The sequence below is a fragment of the Mustela nigripes genome, chromosome 17 (assembly GCF_022355385.1).
Source record: "Mustela nigripes isolate SB6536 chromosome 17, MUSNIG.SB6536, whole genome shotgun sequence".
Classification (NCBI taxonomy): Eukaryota; Metazoa; Chordata; class Mammalia; order Carnivora; family Mustelidae; genus Mustela; species Mustela nigripes.
This window is the reverse complement of record NC_081573.1, coordinates 10,947,078-10,967,864: the sequence shown is the minus strand read 5'-3', so window position 1 is coordinate 10,967,864 and position 20,787 is coordinate 10,947,078. Positions and strand designations below refer to the sequence as shown.

Sequence of the window (20,787 nt, the reverse complement as noted above, 5' to 3'; positions counted from 1 at the left end):
CGCATTGGGCTCCCAGCTCCGTGGAGAGTCTGCTTCTCCCTCTGACCTTCTCCCCTCTCATGCTCTCTCTCTCTCTCACAAATAAATAAAATCTTTTGGAAAAAAAAAAGATGAAACTTCATTGTTCTGCCCAAATGGAAACCCTGCATCACTTGCCATAAGATACTCCTAAGAGTAAACACAGTGAAAAAGAGATATAACCTGATATAAGGGGATTGGTGAGCATTAGAACTGCTACAGATAGGGGCACCTGGGTGGCTCAGTGGGTTAAAGCCTCTGCCTTTGGCTCAGGTCATGATCCCAGGGTCTTGGGATCAAGCCCCGCATCGGGCTCTCTGCTCAATGGGGTGCCTGCTTCCCTTCCTCTCCTGCCTGCCTCTCTGTCTACTTGTGATCTCTGTCTGTCAAATAAATAAATGAAATCTTAAAAAAAAAAAAAAAAAAAGAACTGCTACAGATAAACTTACTCCTTCACTGAGAAGGCCTGAAAAAGATCTGAAAAAAATAACAACTCCCTGATTCAGAATTGCCACACTTTATGCCTCCAGGGTCGACCAGGGCACTGACTTACTTAGACCCTGGTTTCGGACACAGGGGGAGGGAAACATGAGTTGGCCCAATTTTGCTAGACGATTTTAAGACGAATAGTAGGGACGCCTGGGTGGCTCAGTGGTTAAGTGTCTGCCTTCGGCTCAGGTAGTGATCCCAGGGTAGTAGGATCGGGCCCCACATGGGCTCTCTGCTCATCAAGGAGCCTGTTTCCCCCTCTCCCACTCCCCCTGCTTCTGTTCCCTCTCTCGCTGTGTTTCTGTCAAAAAAATAAAATCTTAAAAAACAGACAAACATATATTAGGAAGCAGTGAAGACATCTCTGAGACTAGGAAGACAAGATGCTGGATACTACAAAGGGAGGGGAAAGCGGGGCGAGGACAGGGCGGCAGATCTGACTGCATTTTGCAGATGGCGCGAAGATGGAAGCAGGGTCGGGACAGTGCCTGGCAGGGAGCTAGACTGGGAAGTCCGCGCCCATCCCTCTCCACGCGAGGATACGCCGAGCGCACCCAGCTCGAGAACTGGCCGGGGCCAGCCAGCTGCGCACGCGACAAGGACACATCTTGGGAATTCCCGCGTCCTGCTACCCGACCCGCGCCATCCCTCTCGACAGCCATTGGCGGCGCGCGGAGACGCGAGACCAGCATCACGAAACCCACTTTGCAGATCAAGGCACCGAGACTCCAGAGCGAGGAAGGGTCGCGTCCGGGTCCCCAGAGATCACGACACCCACACGTGAGAGGCCCCTGTGCGCGGGCACCGCCCGACGGTTCCACCAGGCACTCCAATTCCATCATCAGCCCTGTTCAGATGGGCAAACTGAGGCACGGAGTGTGTGCACCCCGAGGGGCAGCGGCGCTTCAAAGGTCACTTCACAAAGGGGAAACCGAGGCCCGCCGAGGACGAGCGGGTTCCGGCCCAAACTTCCCTCGGCGGGGGCGGGGGGTCACAAGGGGGGTCGCCCCGAGGAGGGGACGCGGCTCGGAATCCACGACTTGTTCAGACCAGCCTCTCCCCGCCGCGGGCAGCCACGACGTCACAGGGGGGTGGGGCGGTGACCGGGAAACCCGGGCGTGGAGGAACAGCGGGTCGCACTCACCTCCCGAGGCCGACCTTCGGAGCCTACACTTCCGGGAACGGGGCCGGGAGCAGCTCGCCGGCGCGCACTCGGCGACCCTCCACCAGCGCGACCTGCGACAGCACCCGGGGGACCACGGCCCACGCAACCCTTGACAGCACCTCCGGCGAGCGCGCGCGGGGCCCACTCAGTGCGCATGTGCGCCCCTAGCTGTCGTTCAAAGCCGGCCTGCGGCGTCTCTGCCAATCGGAAGCCTCCTTCCAGCCTGGCCCCGCCTCGTTCGCCAGGCGTCCGGCGTCCGGCTGTCTCCAGGGCAACCGTCAGGCCGCCTGTCTAAAAAAGAGGGGCCCAGCGACTTCTGGGTGTTGTAGTCTCCGGGGGGCAGAGAAACGGGAGGCGCCGGGGAACGAGAAAGGTCTCCGACGCCGGCGTTCCTGCTTCCTTTCCCCAGCCCCGCTTGCCAGGTCCTGCCACAGGGGCCGACCAGCTCGCGGGCCTTGGGGTCGGTGGTGGGGGCGTCGCGGGGTGGGGGAGGCGTCTCTGTCACCATGGTAACACCCCCGCTCGCGGCCCGCCTCTTGAGCGCTGACATCACGCGCGGAGCCGGGCGAGAAGGCAGTGGGCGCATGCGCCGGGGGAGGGCGGGCTGGGGCGGGCCCGTGGGAGGAGCCAGAGGGGGAGGGCGGAGTTAGGACCCGCACTTCGCCCAGAAGCGAGCCTGGGAAGTCCATCCCCATCATTTTCCATTTCGAGGAAACTCGGAGCTTATCAAAGTACACCTGAAGAATTGGATATTTTCATTGTAAATTTTATTCGTCAATAATTTTACTTTTAGAGAGAGGTTGCAGGTAGAAGGTGCCCACATGGTCCTGTCCCCCAGCTTCCCCTGTGTTAACCTCTCAGGACTGCAGCACGTTTGTGCACACAAGCCTCTCGCATCTGAGCAATGCCATAAACTAAGCTCCAGCCCATTCCCATGGTCCCAGTCTCCCCCCGGGGTCCTTTTCTATTCCGGAGTCCCGTGGCGTGGAGTTCTCAGGTTTCCCCAGCTTCCTCTGATCCGCAGCCCTTTTCTCAGACTTTCCTTGTTTGCCGTGACCTTGACAGTCTTGAAGGGTCCTAGCCAGGTGTCCTGCAAAACATCCTCCAGTGCTTGCTAGAGTCCACACTTAACTTACGACTAGGAACCGACTCTTTAACTTTAACTGAACATTTAACTTTGCTAGTTGAGTCAATGATTGCACAAACGTTAAGTGTGTTTAGAACACACACATATCTGGATATGTGCATCCACTTTTTCAGCTAAATTTCATGAAATCTAATTACACATTAGTGACGTCTGGTGAAAAACGAGCATTCAAGCTGAGCTGTGCTGTAAGTGAAAAATGCATACCGGATTTCAAAGGCTTACTACAAAAAGAAGGATATTTATTTGACAGAGAGAGATCACAAGTAAGCAGAGAGGCAGGCAGAGAGAGAGAAGGGGAAGCAGGCTCCCTGCTGAGCAGAGTCCGATGTGGGACTGGATCCCAGGATCCCAGGATCATGACCTGAGCTGAAGGCAGAGGCTTAACCCACTGAGCCACCCAGGCACCCCTTTAATGAACTTTTTGCTGAACCAACCAATGACTGCTTCTGATCATGATGATGGGAAGGCTTCTACTCTTCAATACCCCCATCTTACAGATGACAAATGAGGCATTGATAGACAATAACTTCCCCAAAGTTGCAATCCAGTAAGGGGCGGGAGCTGGAATTTACACGCAAGAAACCTGTCTCCTACAAACCATAAGAGACTCTTAATCTCATAAGGGTAGCAGGGGATAGGGGGATAGGGAGAGGGTGTTTGGGTGATGGACCTTGGAGAGGGTATGTGCTATGGTGAGTGCTGTGAAATGTGTAAACCTGATGAGTCAAAGACCTGCTCCCCTTGGCAAATAATACATTATATGTTAATTAAAAAAAAAAAAAAAAGAAGAAATCTGTCTCCTTGTTAGAGCCCAAGCTCTGAGCCAGGACCACAGGGACATGCTCCAATGCAATAGGGCAACAAAGTACACAGGCTGGAGAGCTGGGACACAGCTTTGTCTTGGGCTCACTCTACCTTCAGATCCCTATTTCCTCAGTCTTTGTACAAAAATAAATAAATAAATAAAAATAATTTGTAATGAGTCAAACCTGGTCAAACCGCAGCACCTTGACCTTGGACTAGTCATCATCCCTCTGGGCTATATTTTCTTCACCTCAGAAGCAGGCAGCCTAGTGGAAGCTCCTTGAAGGTTGTTGCCAGAACTGGCATATATGATTCTGGGCACCTTTGGTCCCCCGTGAATGGAAGAACTGAGACTTCAGCTGCTTCAGCTAGTGTAGGTTTAATCAGAGAAACAGTGGGGGAAGTTGAGCAAGGCCAGGGAGAGCAGTCGTGGGGAGACCCCTGGTGCTCAGTCACCCTGGGCCTGTCGGGACCCTCAGGGACACTTTCCCGCAGTGCCTCTGGGCAGACAGGTGTCACCCTCAGAGGACCCCAGTTCTTCACCCTCCAAACTGGCCTTCTGGGGCCAACAGGCTTCTCGAGAGGCGAGACTACAGGGCAGATGAATGACTGACCAGGGCCGAGCTGAGACGGAGCAGTGTTGCTAGAAAGAGCAGCAGGGGTCGGTCCTGAGGGAAGGGGACAGAGAGCAGAGAAAGGTAGATGTGCCTACCAATTGGAATGCAGGGCCCTAAGTCGGGCGGGGGTGGGGAGGACTCCTTCCATCACTCCCAGCAGGTGCCTCCTCCTCCCAGGGGTTCTTGCCCTCAGTGGGAACTAGCCGCCCCTCCAGTTCCATATTTCCCCTCACAGCTAGGCCTTCCACTCCCCTGCTTGCCAGTTACCCTTCCCATGGTGAGCTCCGTGACCACAGGGACCTCCTCTGCGGCAGCCCCTGGGTCCCCCCCCCCCTTCTGTCCCTGGCCCTTTGGTGCTCCTGGCCCCTCTGACCCCCCACCCCTCCATACATCAGATTGCAACATCCCCATACTCTCTGTCACCCCAGCCCCACCTCCATGCCCCGGGCCCTCTCACCCCCAACCCCCTTGCGGCCCCCAACTTCAATGTACCCCCAGACAGGCACATGGGAGCCTGGAGGGAGTATGTGAGGTTTGCCTTGTGTACTGGGGCCCCCATGATTGATCAGGTGGACTTCTTCCTCTCAGGGGGTCTCACAGTGTAGTGTAGGGGTCCAGAGGGCCTCAGGGTGACTCCAGCCTCCCCCACTTTTTATAGTTTTTAAAATTGAGGTAAAATCCGCACCACATCAATTTCACTATTTAGCCCTTGTAATAAGTCAAGGATCTGTCCTGGAGTGGCTCCTTAGTACACTGAACAGAATTCCCGGGTGGCCCAACCCTTCCACCGCTCAGCTTGTACCCAAAAAGCGGAAAACAAGGGTTTGAACAAAAAGGTGCACACAGATGTTCGAAGCACTGCTATCCACCATAGTCAGAAGGTGACAACAGCTCAAAGGTCCTTCAGCTGTTGGACAGATAAACAAAATGTGGTCTAGCTGTCAGAGGAAACGGGACTCGGCCGTAAGAAAGAACAAAGAACTGAAAGAAAGAACAAAGAACAGAGCCCTGCTTCCACCCGGACGACCTTGAAGATGACCTTGAAAACTGGCTCCTCAGCGAATGAAGCCTGACACAAAGGTTTCCAGACCAAGCTCGCCCATAGGGACGCCTGGAGTTGACCAGCGTTTGGGGAAATGCTCCGTAGCTGGACAGTGGTGAAGCCTGACCCGCGCCATGAGGGGGTAAGTGTTACTGTTGGTGAACACAACTCCGAGATTCTCTCATGGGCGTTTCCTAGCCCACCTGGGGTTCCCTTCTCAACCTCGAGGCAACCAGGCCAAGCCCCCCACCCCAGTTGTGGACAAAATGCCCTTCCCGGCCATAACATACCTGATGTCCTCTTCTGTGTTGCAGTAGTGACAGTAACACTTGGGAGGTTGACGAGGAAGTGAACCAGAAACAGGAAGACACAGTTGGTCGGGGTGAGGCAGGTCAGGTTCCTCCCCTCCCTTTTCCTCTACTCCTTCCTTCCTTTCTTTCTTGTCCCCCACATTGCTCTCGCTGTGACATCCTGGGGGCTCCCTGCTCCATCAGGCTCACCTCCCATGTTCTCCCCCATCTCCTGTGGGGGCGGCATCAGCCTCTAACGGGGAGGTTTCGCAGCCTCCTCACTGCTGACATCCGGACCAGATCCCTGTCGTGGGGGCAGCTGTCCTGCACCACGTAGGATGTCTAAGACCACCCACTAAATGCCATGGCTCCCCCTCCCCAGGCAGGACCACCAACAGTGTCTCAAGATGCTGCTGCGTCCTCTGGGTGGCAAGGTTATTCCCACCACCAACTGGAGAACCACCCAAACCCAACCCAGCTCATTGGTCCCATCTCCCTCCCCTCACCCAGCCAAGCCTCATAGATCTGCTCCGAGGTCCTCCTCGTGTCCACTCCCATCACCACGCATCCTGCCTGGGCAGCCGGGCCGCCTCCTTGCAGTGTCTCTGCTTCCCCTCTTGCCCTGATGCCACGTCACTGTCCGCATGCAGTAGCCACAGTGACCCTTCCATACTTGGACTCAGATCTCGCAGATGGCTCTCCATCAGACTCAGAATAAAAGCTTCCTTCTTGGCATGGTCTGGGAGGCTCCTTTGGGATCTGGACCCCCTCTGCCCCTCTCAACTCCCGCACGTCTTCCCTTGGTCCCTCAAGGCACATTTTGGCCTCAGGGTCCTTGCCTTGCATGTACTCTTGGCTCGCAACAGCTGTCCCTGCAATTCTCAAGGCAGGCGGCTTCTCGGATCCCCCTGCCTTCTCTGGTTAAAGTGCCCACTGCCCTACAGGCTGCAAGAGGTTCCCTGGATTTCTTCCTTTCCTGGGGCTCCTGGCTCGTTTCCTGTCTGTCCTGCCCCTATCATGTGAGCTCTGTGGGTCCAGGGACCTCGTGGGGCCTTGTAGCCCCCAGCGTCCAGCGAGGGACCTGCTGCGTATATAAACACTTGGATACGTGATGAACTGAACGACTGCTGGGCTGTGGTCTTCCAAGTCCTGACCCACACTCTGCCCCCTTACCTCTGTTTAATGCTTAGGAAATGGCTGGGTCCTTAAGAACCTACCTTCCATGGAGAGAGACAGAGGCAGAGGCAGAGAGAAGGAGTGGACGGTAGTGTTTCTTAGGATCATCTGGGGCCATGTCAGTACAGAAGGGGGTCATTTCTATTTAAGCTTGAGGATGGAGGCTAGGGTGGAGGGGGGCCGTGGAGAGAGGCAGGGAGGGAGTGCGGGGAGAAGGGAGGAAGGAAGGGGTAAGGGAGGGCGGGAAGGAGGGGTGGTTCTATTCCCAGAGGGGCTTCTCTCCTACCCCTTTGCTTGCTTGGCATCTCCTTCACGCCCTCCCTCCTCTTGCTCCGCTGTCCCCTTCTGCCTCCCCCTCCCCTACTCCCTTTAGTAACGGGCTCCTTCCTACCCAGTCTCCTTTGTTGTAGGACACGAACAAGAAGGTGACCATCATGTAGGCACATTTTAGAATGTTCCATCTGGTCCGCTTGGCTGGCGGCTTCTTGGGGGCGGTGGTGGTCAGGGAGAGCTTCTCTGGGAGGACCCGGAGGGAATGAAGCTGGCTGAAGCCATGCCCTTCCCGATTGGAAATCCCTGCCCTTCCCGAACTCCACACCATGTCTTCACCTGCCTGCTCCTCCAAGGGACATTTGGGTCTCCGCTGCTGGTTCCTCCTCCCTCTGCTCCGCCCCACAGCGCCCGCTTCATCAGCTGTCCTCCTCCACCTTGAAGCCCTCAGCCACAAGGACGCCAGGAGGATCTTTCTAACTTGGACCTAATCTGGTGTGCCAATGTCCCTTTCACTTCAGCAGGCTTTCCTGCTCTTCTCATTCTATACATTTTAGCAGAGTGTAACTACAGAAAACCTCTGGTTTTTTCGACTGTGTATGCAGTAATGTCTCCCTAAAAGCCATCTGACCCCGGGAGTGTGTCTTTGTCTGTTTTTTGGGAAGTTTGTTTGATTACAGACTCAGTTCCTTTGACAAAGCATTATTTAGATAGTCCAGCCTTCTTTTGTTTCACTTTTGGTCCTCACCCGTTTTCTTGGGATTTTGTCCTTTTTGTCTACACTTGCCATCTTAACCAGCATAAGGTCTTTCTAACTATCCTCTTTATTATTCTTGTAATACCTGCAGGATCCCTCCCTCCTGATTTGGGTGACTGTTTCTCCTGTTTTTATCTGTTTCTCATCAGCAATACTAGAGAACTACATTTTTATCAGACTTTTCCAAAGGACTGGCTATTAGCACTGTTGACTACTAGTGTACATATTTTTCGTTGGCTTTTTATCACTTCCTTTATTCTGCTTGGGTTTAATCTCATTCTCTTTTTCGAACTTCTTTAAATAGGTACTCAGATCATTGGTTTTCTGCGTTTCCACCTTCCTTCCCTCCTTTCTCTTAATGTACACATTTACGATTATACATTTCTCTCTGAGCAAAGCTTTGTCGGGGCGCCTGGGTGGCTCAGTCGGTTAAGCGTCTGACTTTGGCTCAGGTCATAATCTTACGGTCTGGAATCTAACCCCATGTCCAGCCCCTCATCACACTGGGTCCTGTGCTCAGTGGGGAGTCTACTCGTCCCTCTCCCTCTTCCCCTTCCCCATTCATGTTCATGTGCTTTCTGATATAAATAAATAATTCTTTTTTGGGGAAAAAAAAAGCTTTGGGGCACCTGGGTGGCTCAGTTGTCCAACTCAATTTTGTCTCAGGTCATGATCTCAGGGTCCTGGGATTAAGCCCCACATTGGCCTGCTTCCCCCTCTCTCTGCCTGCCTCTCTGCCTACTTGTGACCTCTCTCTCTCTTTCTCTGTCAAATAAATAAAGTCTTTTAAAAAAAACAATAAACAATAAATGACTTCAATCTGAAGTTGACTGAGGCTTGTTTTGTGAACAAAAGTGCAGCCAATTTCCGTAAGAAAAGTAATCCCACGTTTACTGTGCATTCCCCTGGGGTTGTGTTCAGCATTATTTCCACGTCAGTCATGTCATGTTTGCTTGTCGCTCTCTAGACGTTCCGTACGTAGGCAGTTTTATTGACCTGTCCTGTCACCTGCTGCAGGAGGTGTCCAAGTCGCCCACTATGTCATGGATGCCTCTATTTCTTCTTGTGTTTGCCCTGTTTTTCCTTTTATGCAAAAACTGGCTGCTGTGTGAAAACAGATTGAGAACTGGCGCATTTTCCTGGTGTATTAATCTCTTTCTCGATTTCAGCATCCCTCTTCGTCCCTCAGAACACTTCTTGACTCCAAACCAGTCGTGTCTGGTGTCAGAATCATATGCTGGCTTCCTTTTACTTCAGAGACTTATGTCTTATGGTAGGAGTCTCCTTACTTTCCTTTCAAATTCTCCATCTCTCTCTTACAGATTTTTTGTGGGAGGGAGAAGTTAAAAACGTTCTCTTTGTCTGTGGTTTTAAACTATTTTGTGGCAAGGTTCCTAGAAGTAGTTTCCTTTATAGTCATTCCCCTTGGGGTTCTCAGAATTTTTTTTTTAAGATTTTTTTTTAAGTAATCTCTACCACCAACGTGGGACTCAAACTCACGACCCCAAGATCAAGAGTTGCATGAGTTTCCAACTGAGCCCTACCAGACGCCCCTCTCAGAACTTTTAAAAATCTGTTGCTTGATGATTATTTTTTTACCAAAATGCAAAATTCTTAGCCATTAACTCTTGACATATCACTTTAGTTTCATTTTCTTTCACTTCAGCTTCTTAAATTCTCACTTGGCGTATGTCGCAGCTTTCACTGGGTCTAAGTCTTGTGTATGTCTTTGTGTATTTTCTACTCATTTATTCACCGTGGTTCACTTTGAGTAATTCCCCTTGACCCGTTCTCTAGCTCCCTGATCGTGCTCTTGGCTGTTAACGACCAACCCCTGAATTTGTCATTTCAGTTACGTACTTTCAGTTCTGGAATTGCCATTTGACTATTTTTTTAATAAACTATAATTCTGTGGTGAAATTCTTCATCTAATTTGTGAACTTAATAACAGCAAGCTTATTTTTAAGTGGTTCTGGCCATTATCTGGACCACCTGGAGCCTCACTTTTCTGGCCCGGGTTCTTCTTTCTCAGTTTTCAGCCACGCAGCCCTGACACTGGGGACTGACATGTCACTTCCAGGGGGAGCAGGAATGGGTCCCACGCCTACCTCAGTGTGCTGGGTCTCCTTGGCACCCGTGAGCAGCACGAAGGAGCAGGGTGGCCCAAGGGCTCTGGCTGCCCTTCGCACCAACACCTTCACAGGCACAGATGTCCAGCCCATGGTTACCTGGAGGTTTCTCTTCTTGCAGCTTTTTCAGAAACTGGGCAGAAGGAACTCACTGTCCTCGGGGCAGGAAAAGGTGCAAATGCATGACTTACCTCCTTCCTTGCAACCGCTTGTTTCTTCTAAAAGTGAACAAAGAGGAGAAAGAGAAGAGAAAATCATCAAGGGAGCATGAAAGGGAGAGAAGCAGTGCCTCTGGGTGCCTCGGGAGGGGAGGGAAGGGGATGCTGTGGCCTCCTTGAAGCCCGTGGTCCCCAGGCACTTGCCTGCCTCATGGCCTTGGCCCATTCTATTCTCTGTGCCTGGAACACCCTTGGCATGACCAGCAGCAAGGCAGCTGTCAACCTCTCCTACACTGTCTTTCCTTCTCCCTCTCTCCTCCATGTCCACAGGACTCACCCACCTCTAGCAGATGCTTCACCCATTTCCTTTACTTATATTGTTCAAATGCAAGCTCATGCAGGCACCGATTTCTGCCTGCTTGGTTCCCTAATCTTTCTGGCTCCTAGAGCCGGCCTTGGCCCAGAGGAGCTAATCTTCATCAGCATTTGTTGGAGGAACGACCAAAATGTTGAACCACTCATGATGGGAGCCACAAACGTGAGAGGGGGAGTGCGAGGTTCGGTGATCTCTAAGAAGAGGAGCGAAGAGTTCTGTGTTTTGGTGCACGGGAGTGAAGGCAAACAGAAGGGCCAAATGGCTCAGGCACTACTCACCATTCAACACCTGGAGGCTGAGCAAACCTATGGAAGACAGTGCCAACTGAGCACCACGAGAAGCAGCATGAACAGTGTCCTCGGGTCCCCAGTCCAACAAGCTCAACACAAGCTCCCTCTCCTCCAGGAAGCCCTGCTGGATTCCAGGCACCTCCCTCGGGACACGAATTCCTACTGCCTTATAACCATTGTCTTCCCCAACAGACTACAAGTTCGCGCAGACGTGCGAGTGTGTGGGGTTCATCTTTGGGGTTCCCGTCGCCCTGCAGGGTCCTGGCACACATCCTGGCACATGCCAAACAAGCTTCCCACCGAAACCCACCCCCATGCTTGGAGAGGGATTCTTACCTAGGATCTCTGATGTTGCCCATGCAGGGGAAATGGTGTTTGGGAGGCAAGTCATGGGGGCAGACGAGGTCCAGAGTGTTGAGTCCCAGAGTCATGAGAGACGAGGCCGTAAGGAAGAAACATCACCATCACCAGATTAGAAGGTGGGGGTACTGGGAGCCCATGAGAGCAGAGCCCGGGGTGGGGGGTGTGGGGATCAGTTAGGATTTGGCAGTGAACAGGGGAGACCATCCAAAGCCTCGTTGTCTGGGTCGGGGGGAAGCAAACGGCTAAAGACACCTGCATTGGATTGGGGTTAAGCTGGGAAGGCAGCCACCAGCCCTCCCCTTATAGTTAGTGTCCCCGTGTTATAAGTCCCTTGCAGACTTTGGACGAAAAATGCTGACTTTGAGAAGATGTTGTGGGGGAGGACAGAGCTTGATACCTCAAAGTTGCCGCCTCCAGGGACCAGCATTTGGGAAAGTCTTACTGGCTTTTCATTACTATCCTCACCATCCTCACCATATCATCGCCATATCCCCGAGGTAAGGAGGGAGGTTGGTTCCCATAGGACACCCCACCTTTTTGAAAGTCAAAGTAGGACAGCTATTTTTTTCAAGTCCCTGGATTTTAAAGAAATTTCCCTAGAGATGATCCGTGGCTAGGAATGGACCCCTTAGCAGAGACAAGAAAGGGAACAAAGCTAGGGGAGGGGAACAACATGAAATCAGAATCTTACTTTTCAGTACTGCTGAGATGCAGGTAGCAAGAAGGCGGACACCCAGTAGGGGTTGTTGGGCACCGATGGAAACAGAAAGGAGGGGACCAAGGTGTTAATGGCTCCTTCGTAGCTCAACCCACCCTGATGGTTCCCAAAGAGACCCTCCCATAGGAGGGAAAGGAAGGGATCCCCCAGATTTCATGGGACACTCTGGGGGCCAGTGCGGGTTGCTTCTACTACACTTGTCCCCTTTGGAGACACATCTGTCCAGGTGGCCAGAAGCTGCAGATACCCGAGGAGATGGGGGGATTACCCCCCAGAGATTAGAAAGATTATCAGCAAAGGATCCCTTTGATCCATTTTACCTCATTTCTCTGCTGAGGGTCAGGAAAGAGTGGGCTATACCTCTTACTTGTAACTCAATACGTCCTTGAATTCTGGGGCAGTGGTCCTCGGGTTTTGAGAATCTGATAAGGTCTGGGGACCTCATATGCATATGTGCTCACATACCCGGTCATACCTGCAGCCTCGGACCCACCCGAGTCCCAGGCACCCAATCCCGATGATCCCCGCAGCCTCGAGGGGCAGGTGGACCCTACAGCTCAACCTGAGCCTCCTGCAGAGGTAGGGTCAGTGGGTGAGGACTGAGACTCCCCCAGCAGAGGGTCTCTCTCAACCTGGGCCCTAAATCAAAGAGAGCAATTCAAAGACCCCCTTCTCTTTCTTGTTTTCTATACTTCATAGCACCCAAACACACCCCAATGACCCCTAAAAAAAGAAAAATAACTCACTTTTCACTGTAGGGTGCAGCAAAACCAGAAGTCAGGAAGTTAATATGGAAAAGAGTGGGCAAGAGAGTAAGACCACATTAACAGCACCCCAAGGATATGCCATTATTCCTTCATTAAATAACCTTAAAATAACTTTCAACTTTTTATTGCATACTAATTATTAACTCACAAAACATTGCAAAAATAGTACACACAGGGGTCCTCTGTGATGGCCATCCAGCTTCTCCCAGTGGCGGCATCTTATGTAACCAGAGAACATTGTCAAAACCAGTAAATTGATGTGAGCGCTATGCCAGTACTCAGACAGTAGAATGGGCTCAGATCACCAGTTTCCTTGTGCACTCTTTTTAAAAAAAATTTTGTTTTATTGAATCCTCATCTATCTCATAGCCATAGGGAAGCCATCTTAAAATAACACGGACCTCATCACCTTGCTTTATGAGTGAAAGAAGGGAGACCCACACAGCCACCAAGGGCGTTTAGAAGAGCCACATGGTGACCCAATACAGGTGGATACCAGGGATTCATTATCTCTCCACCTGAAGGAGAGAGTAGAGGTGGGACTTGGGACTGAAGATTGAGGGGATGCACCACTTCTTTATCTGTCCCCCATAAATTATGATGGGCCCCACAAAACAATCTGCTTATGGAGTTGACGTTGGTGGGTCCATATGAGTAGACTAGCCTGTTTAAGGATCACCCCCTGGGAAGCTTGTTACAAACAAGGAGCCTGAAGCTGTCCTGATTCTTCAGGTAGTTTGAGATGGGATCCTAATTTTGAATGAAGACCCTGAGAGGCATTGCTCTGACTCAAAGATCAACAAACATCTTTTTTATAACTAGGCTCCACACCTACTGTGGAGCCCATCACAGGGCTTGAACTCACGACCCTGAGATCAAGAGCCAGACACAACTGACTGAGCTCCCACAGATACCCCAACAAAACATCTTCTCTCCATAAAGGACTAGATAGTAGCTATTTTAGGTTTTGCGGGTCAGCAGTCATAATGGTGACTATACAAATGTCCTGACAGCAAGAATACAGCCATAGAGGATGCATAAATGGATGTGTGTGATTTGGTGTCAATAAAACTTTATTAAAAAAAAAACAACAACAACCAGGAAGTGGGCCAGGCTCTAGTTGACCAACTCCTGCTCTAGCTCAGTAGTTCTCCAACTATCTGAATCACCTCTTGAAAGAACAGGTTCCTCGATCCCTCCCATTGTTATTCTCATGCAAAAACTGTGGGTGGAACTCAGAAAATCACATTTTGTTCTGTTCTGTTTTGTTTTGTTTTTTCAACTTTCTGAGGATCAGCGTTTCGGGAAGCCATGTCTTCTGACTCGAGTTCCCTACGGCTCATAGTGCTGTTTTGAGAATTCACTCATGTCACAGAGACAGACACTCCCCATTATTTCTCTTCGACTCCTCCCAATTAACAAAGAGAGCAGGCATTAGCCATTGTAGGGGATGTTCTTTTCCTTCCAGAAACACTTGTGCAGCCCAGCTGTGTCCTAGACCTTTCTCTAGGCCATGGATTTGAAAGATGGACAAACCCCGGCCTCAGAGGAGGAGAAGAGAAGCTCCCTTTCCCACACCATCTCCCCCCAAGTGGTTCACCACCTGGCAGCGGCACGCAACGGCTGAGCATCTCCAACAGAGTCTGTTTCTACCGACTGTGCTCCTGGCCCCAGGCCAATGTCTAAAGGCCAGGCTCTGGACCAACCCTTTCCCACGTATTTTAAGGAATTTCAAGGCCCAGAGAGGGTTACAAGAATGTAATCTCAAGGACACGGTACTCACTTTCTTCTTCGGTCCTGTCTGGAGGGGAGAACGCAGGCAGCCAGGTCCCGACAGAGGCACGGGGTAGAGAAAGAAATGGACATTAAGACTGGGAGCCCAGATGCTGGCAGGTGCGTGTCCCTGACCAGTCAGAAGAGAGCAGAGGCAAAGGACCTCTGGAGATGAGGCCGATGAAGGCTTGGACTCCATCGTGCAGTCAGTCTCTTCCCACAGATCTGGATGGAGCTTCTATGGTGTTCAAGGTGCGAGGACACACAGACGGCAAAGCGGTCAATGTCCTGGAGTTCAGGGAGTCAAGTCAGAGAAGCAGTGACAAGGGCCATCTATGGAGCGCAAGCCGGGGAGCGTGTCTGGGTGAACCTGCGGGGTGTGGTGGGAACCTGTAGGGGGTGTGGTTGCTGACCTTGTGGGGGGGCCTGGGAAGGCATCTCGGAGGCACTGTCCCTGTGTCTGAGACCTGAAACATGAGTAGGGTTAATCACGGGAGGACTTTGGAAGTGGGGACAGCAACGCAACCCAGGCAGAGGGAACATCGAGGGCATGGTGCTGGGTAGGAGGGAGCCTGGGCCTTTGGAAGAATTTTGATGGCCCAAGAGTGCAGGGAGCTAGATAACACAGAGCCCTGCAGGTGAGCTGAAGGCCCTCAGACTCCATCCTAACAACAGGGATGTGGCATTGCAAAATTTGGACCCTTGTCCTAGCTCTATCCCCACTGGCTTTCTGACCTGCAGCAACGTGCCCCGCCTCTCCACACCTGTGTCTTCGTCATAAAAATGGAATTCTAACAGGATGACCAGACATTCTAGCTTGCCTGGGACCAAAGGAGAGAAGTTCCCAGGAGAGAGAGTCCCTCCTTGGGACTTGTTACATGCAGACACGAGCGGATTTCTCCTGGGATCCAGCAGCAGGGAGTTCTCCCCGGCTGATGAACCTGCTCTCTCCAAGCAGCACGGCCAGTGAAGAGGGGTCTGGAGTCCAGAACCCATGGATTGTGAGCTGGGAGGCATTGGCAGCTCTAGCCTCCTGGCACTGAGTTGTTTGTATATTTTGTCTCAAGGTCATAAGTACTAGCTCTTGTTTGCGGGAAGAACACAGACTTGTCCCTGGTCACTCGGAGTGGATTGGAGCTCCACCAGTGGAGTGGGTTGGAGCTCCAGCCACATCTGCTTCTGGAAGGCCAGTTCTCACTCCCTCTTCTGGGTATCTGGGGCCATAGGCATCCCCTGGGAAGTGGTGTGTGAGCCCTCCGTGATGGCTAAAGAGATCTCGGTGGGGGGAAGCAGCCTGGGGGTCGAGTGGGGATCCCTTCCCCTCACCATTCCCCAGAAGATGATGCTGGCTTGTCTCTCACCTGCCTCCAAAGCTCTTTCTACCAAAGTAGGGAGAACAGGCTTCCGATGAAGTCTCGATAGAGACCAGCATCGTGTTAGAATTCACTAACATTTTATTTTCAATATATGTATTTTTTCACGGTGTCTGCTTATAATGAACGGTGCTGGCTTTCTACTTTCTCATGTGGTGTCTTGTTTCCTTTTCGAGTTTTTCTCTGTAGGTAAAAGAACTGAGTCCGTTTAAAGAAAAATATAAGTGGTACTAGGGCTGGTACATGAATGTGGGAGGAACTCCCACTGTGTCCTGTCTCCCTGTTTGTACAAAATGAGGACCAGGTTTTCCAGCCATCCCAGCATCGAAAATCAAGAAGTTAGAGAATTCCCTGTGCGTTCTTGTTGGCCGTTGGTGGGAGTGTGAATGCATTCAACCTCTGCCCCCATTTTAAATGCCTGTGCCCCGGACCCAGCTGGTTCCCTGTTAGGAGTTTCTCTCACACATAAGACAATGCAAACATGGGAAAAGCAAGAAAATTGAAGGAGAGCGAGCATGTTGTAGAATAAATACGAATTGAAGCAGAGAGGAAATGAAGATAAGAGGGAAACAAAAGTTCTGTGACCAGGACACTCATTAAAAGTTCTGTGACCAGGAGACTCTGTGAGTGAAATGTTGTTAAGGTGTTTGAAAGAAAGAGACAAGTTCTGCTGAAAAGCATAACATTTTTAACTCAAAAAGCTGAGGGTAGCCGTATGTATGTGTGATTGTTTCTGGCAAGAACGCACCAGAGACCTGACAGACCCGGGAAGGGATGAGAAGATTTCTGTCGTTGATTTTAAGTCCTCTCGACTTCTCCCACGTGCATCTACTAAATTTATAATGTCAAAAATCTACAGCCTAATAACTATAGCGTAGAGTCACGGCTCTGCCATGCAGGAATGAAAAATTTCCATCACCTTAAAATTCAAAGAAACACAATGGGACTGGATGCTGTCAGAATGGCTCTTCCCAATAAATGAATAAATGAAACATGTATTTAAATAAATAAGTAAATGACTCCATCTGTAATCCACATAACCTTGTAGACAAGAGAAGAGGAACACCAGAAAGGGTATGGGTTTCCTACTTACCATCTGTTGACAACCTGGTCATCATATCTGAGGAAAAAAATATACCCCACAGTAAACAAATATGAACAAAGAAATAGTCCTAATAAATGGATTTCCCCAGCTCAACAGATTGAACAACTTCCCTTCTTTGGGAAGTATGGCTACGGTGTCTCAGGCATGATCTAGGGTTTCCCTCAACATCCCCACCATCCCCTTTCCCCATCATCACTGGCAGGCATGCCTTGTCTCTAATATCATTTCTGTTTATTCTTCTCTGTTCTCTGCCAGTGTCTGAGTTCTTAAAGGGGGAGCATGTCTGATCTCTCTGGTCCAGGACTGAGGAGATGCTCAGAAATTCGTGCTTCGAGTCCCCTACCAAAGCTCACAGTCTAAAGCCATCAAAAGCATGGAAGGGACTTACTTAGGATTCCTGAAGCCGCCATCCAGAAGAATCAGCATGTGGTGGTCAAGGTCACAGATGTGGTACAGAATGGCAGGGTCATGGAAAGAGCCCCAGGTGGAAAACCAAACATAAAATGAGATGGTGGGGGTCAGGAACAGGCTGGGGAGTAGAGTCCACAATGGTTGGTGCTGGGCAGGTAGGGGTTGCAACCCAGACCCTGGGGGAGGCTGGAGTCTTTGCATTTGACATTGGAAGGAGTTGCAGTGAGCTGGGGAATGGTCATGGATCATCGCCCCACCATGCTAGGACTCAGATTTAGCTCCTTGGCCTGATGGCTTTCCTTCAGCCATATGGAAACTATGAAAATGTGCTCAATGTCTGGGCAGCTGGGTTTGATTGATTGGCTAGGGGGAGGGGGGAGAGAAAGGGGGGTGGTATTTTGTTTTCCTCACGATACTCTAGTACTTGATTTTGTACTTTTCTAGAGTAGAAGCTAGGCTGTAGATAGCCAGGAGAAGAAAGACCCACTGAAGTGCAGTAGAAATTACCTCTGTCGGACATGCACAGCCATAGCAAGGGGAGGTGGGTGCGCCAAGAATCTTACCTTTCAGCACTGTTGGTGGGCAACCCCCAGGAAGGAGAAGACCAATGGCAGCCAGCAGGAGTCATTTTCCCAATAAGGTTTCAGAAAGAATATGAAATCAATCAAGTCATGCTTCATACCTCCTTATACCCCATAGGTCCTCAGATTGAAAGCTGAGACCTGTCCTAAGAGCCCTGGACCCCTTTGGAGACACATTTATCCCAAAGTCAAAGAACCCCAAGGATACCAGTTATCTGGGGCAGACAACTAACTCCCCCTCCACCAGGGTTTTGGGAGGGTTGCAGAAGAGGGGGCTTTCTCTGTAACAACCAGTTGTCATCCCTACTTCTCAGCAGAGACCAGGAAGGTTAATACTCAGAAAAAAGGGGAGCTTCTCCACTCTGCACCATGTTTTTCTCAACTAAAACACACCAAATGAATATGTGCAATCTACTCCAATCCAGCTGTACTTTTTAGAGCAGAAGGTCACGAATCCTACTGAAAGTCTGATCAAAGCTATAAAGTCCACGTTCCCAGAAAACCACACCAATTCTCAATCCTCTGTCTGTCTCTTCCACACTCAGTTTTACACATGATTGCAAAGCCTTGTTGACCTCCCTGAAGACCACCTATTTGCCCCCTGGGATCTGCAGATTCTGGGTTTGGAGCCTGAGTCAGGACTGAGAGCCTCTCCTGGAATCTGTTCTGGTTGATCATGGTGGTCAACACTTTTTCCTATTCCTTGCACCTCTTCTCGGGTTGAAAGTCTCCCTAGTTAGGTAGGGGGAAAGTGGTAGGACTTACTTACATTTTACTGGCAGGGCAACAGAACCAGGAGTCAATGGGTTGACATGGAAGATAAAAGCAAGGGAGAGAGTAGGATTAATGCTAACATTATCAAACTCAGTTAATGTCTTTATGCCTGCATGGAGCATTTCTGTCTTTACTGCCTACAGGTCTTCCCTGCCATCAAGACAAAGCCTGTGTGCCAGACCCAAGTCCCACCTTTCCCCAGCATTCCCTGAGGGTCTTGGCATCGGAAGGAATCTGAGAGGAGCTAGCTATGGGGGTTACATATGGGAGCTGGCTTGGGGGTTACACAGTTCTTACTTTTTTCTTCAATGGCGACTGGAAGCCAAAGTGTTAGCCATCCAGATTCCAACAGGAGCAGGAAGTAAGGAAAGAATTCAGCATTAGATCACTGTGTTGCTCAAGGAGACTGATAACCCACCCACCGTGCGTGTTGATAATCTACTCAGGTCCGCCCATCATCCATCCATCATTCACCCAACCAACATTCATTTGGCACACACTCTGGCCACTGCAGTATGCTAGAAGCTGAGAATGCCATGACTCAGACTCAGCCCCTGCTCTGTAAACATTTATGAGACTAGTTGGGAAGAGAGATGCTGGTACAGAGCTAACAAGACATCTCCAGCCCTGGTCTCATGAATGGAACCTGCAACCAATGAATGTCCTGAACTTCCTCCAGGCTCTTCAAACATAGCGTGTCCCTAAGAGACTTTGTGGTCATCACCAGCCCACCCACCAAAAAGTAACGTTATTTTTTTAATAAAATAAACACCCATGCATTCACAGTGATATAGATGAATACTTGAATAAATAAATGGAACACATTCCTCACAGAAGAATTCCAATGAATATGTGTAGAAGGAACAAGAGAAATAGAGAATCACCACAGAGTGAATACGACAGTGATCATCTTTGCAGGCAAGACCCACCAGTAGGCGCCATAACTGGTGGGGCGAATGTTTAAGGAGAAAGCTTATTTGCATGGTCTCCAGCTGTCTCCTTCAGGACACTCATTAGTTACAAGGGGAAACGGTTTCTGGACCGTGGAGAACCCTAGCAGACATACCACAACCAAACGGTCCAGGTTAACATCTCAAGTAAAGAGACACATCAGTACATCCCTTCCATGCCCTTTCTGCCCCAAACATGCCTCAAACAACATAATCACACAAGTTCAGACTGAGAGACAATCTTCAGAATATCTGACCAGGGCTCTTCTTTGAAAGGGTCAAGGTCGTGAAAGGCTGGCCAACTCAGCCATGAGCTGTAAGGACTAAGGCAAGAGTGAGGAGATAGGATGACTCGGGGAAGTGTGGGATCCTGGATGGGATCCTCAGATAAGAAAAGGGACATTTGTGGGGAAACTAGTAAAACTGGAACAGGTTCTGTAATTTAGGTGGTAGTTTTGTAATGGTGTCAAGGTCCTGGTTATCATCACTGTGCTGTGGCTGGTGAGATGGTAACGTGAAGGGAGGTGGGGAGGAGGACATTTGGGAAGTCTAGTTTTGTGACTTTTCTGTATCTCTCAAATGACTTCAAGAAAAAGTTTTAAAAAAATCAATTGCTCTGCAGAACTGTCCCATCTCAGTTAAGGGCAGCCCAATCATTCAGCTGCAAAAGATAGGAAATGAAATGAAAAATAAAATTATAGGAGTCTTTCTTCACTTTTGTCTTTCCCTAACCCTGGTTCCCGCCCAATGTATTCTTCATTAGAACCAAGATTGATCATTTAAACACACACACACACAAACACTCCCCTACATGACACTCCCTTTCTGACAGCCTTGTAATAGCCACATCTTAATCTGACTCACAAGAGCCCCTGTATGCAGGTTTCTGCCTCCTCTCCATTCTTACTTGTGACATCCCCACCCACCTTGTCCCTCTCCACATCCACCGTGCTCCAGACACACAGGCTGCCCTCAGATCTATAAAGGAACCCAGTACCTTCCTGCCCCAGGGCCTTTGCACATACCCTCCCTAACTCTGGCTGGCCAGCTCGTACCCACCATTGGCATCTCCCCTCAAAATGTCATTTATCCAGAGAGCCCTTCTCTCGATGTCCACGCTGGGAAGTGCTTATTTGTGTAACATGAGAATTCTTGGAGGATGGGACTATGTCTGTTCTTTTCACCCACTGCATTCCCAGCATCGCGCCCAAGGAACAAGCTGGAAACTCAATGCATGTCTGTGC

At 50.4% G+C, this 20,787-nt stretch overlaps 2 protein-coding genes across 2 annotated transcripts in view; both read right to left on the bottom strand.

The window, feature by feature from the left end:
• The window catches only part of ZNF667 (zinc finger protein 667), a 48,225-nt gene extending 46,398 nt beyond the window's left edge, over window positions 1–1,827 (bottom strand). Inside the window, exon 1 of the mRNA XM_059383190.1 lies at window positions 1,652–1,827. The gene's annotated coding sequence lies outside the window, so the exon portion shown is untranslated. The remainder of the gene's footprint in view (window positions 1–1,651) is intronic.
• Window positions 1,828–3,995: 2,168 nt separating this feature from the next.
• Window positions 3,996–7,410, bottom strand: EDDM13 (epididymal protein 13). Its single transcript, XM_059383212.1, has 3 exons — window positions 7,140–7,410; window positions 5,573–5,610; window positions 3,996–4,291 (listed from the first exon to the last, which is right to left on the bottom strand). The coding sequence occupies exons 1-3, from the start codon at window positions 7,347–7,349 to the stop codon at window positions 4,267–4,269; spliced, it is 273 nt and encodes a 90-aa protein (XP_059239195.1). The 5' UTR covers window positions 7,350–7,410; the 3' UTR covers window positions 3,996–4,266.
• Between the last annotated feature and the right edge of the window lie 13,377 nt (window positions 7,411–20,787).

What these genes read in the sequence shown, in the direction of transcription:
- EDDM13 (XM_059383212.1), bottom strand. Translation starts at nt 7,349, where the DNA reads ATGGTGTGGAGTTCGGGAAGGGCAGGGATTTCCAATCGGGAAGGGCAT. An exon ending in CCTACAACAAAGGAGACTGG is followed by an intron (nt 5,611 to 7,139) that starts GTAGGAAGGAGC and finishes CAACCTCCCAAG; the next exon opens with TGTTACTGTCACTACTGCAA. An exon ending in AACACAGAAGAGGACATCAG is followed by an intron (nt 4,292 to 5,572) that starts GTATGTTATGGC and finishes CCCTTCCCTCAG; the next exon opens with GACCGACCCCTGCTGCTCTT.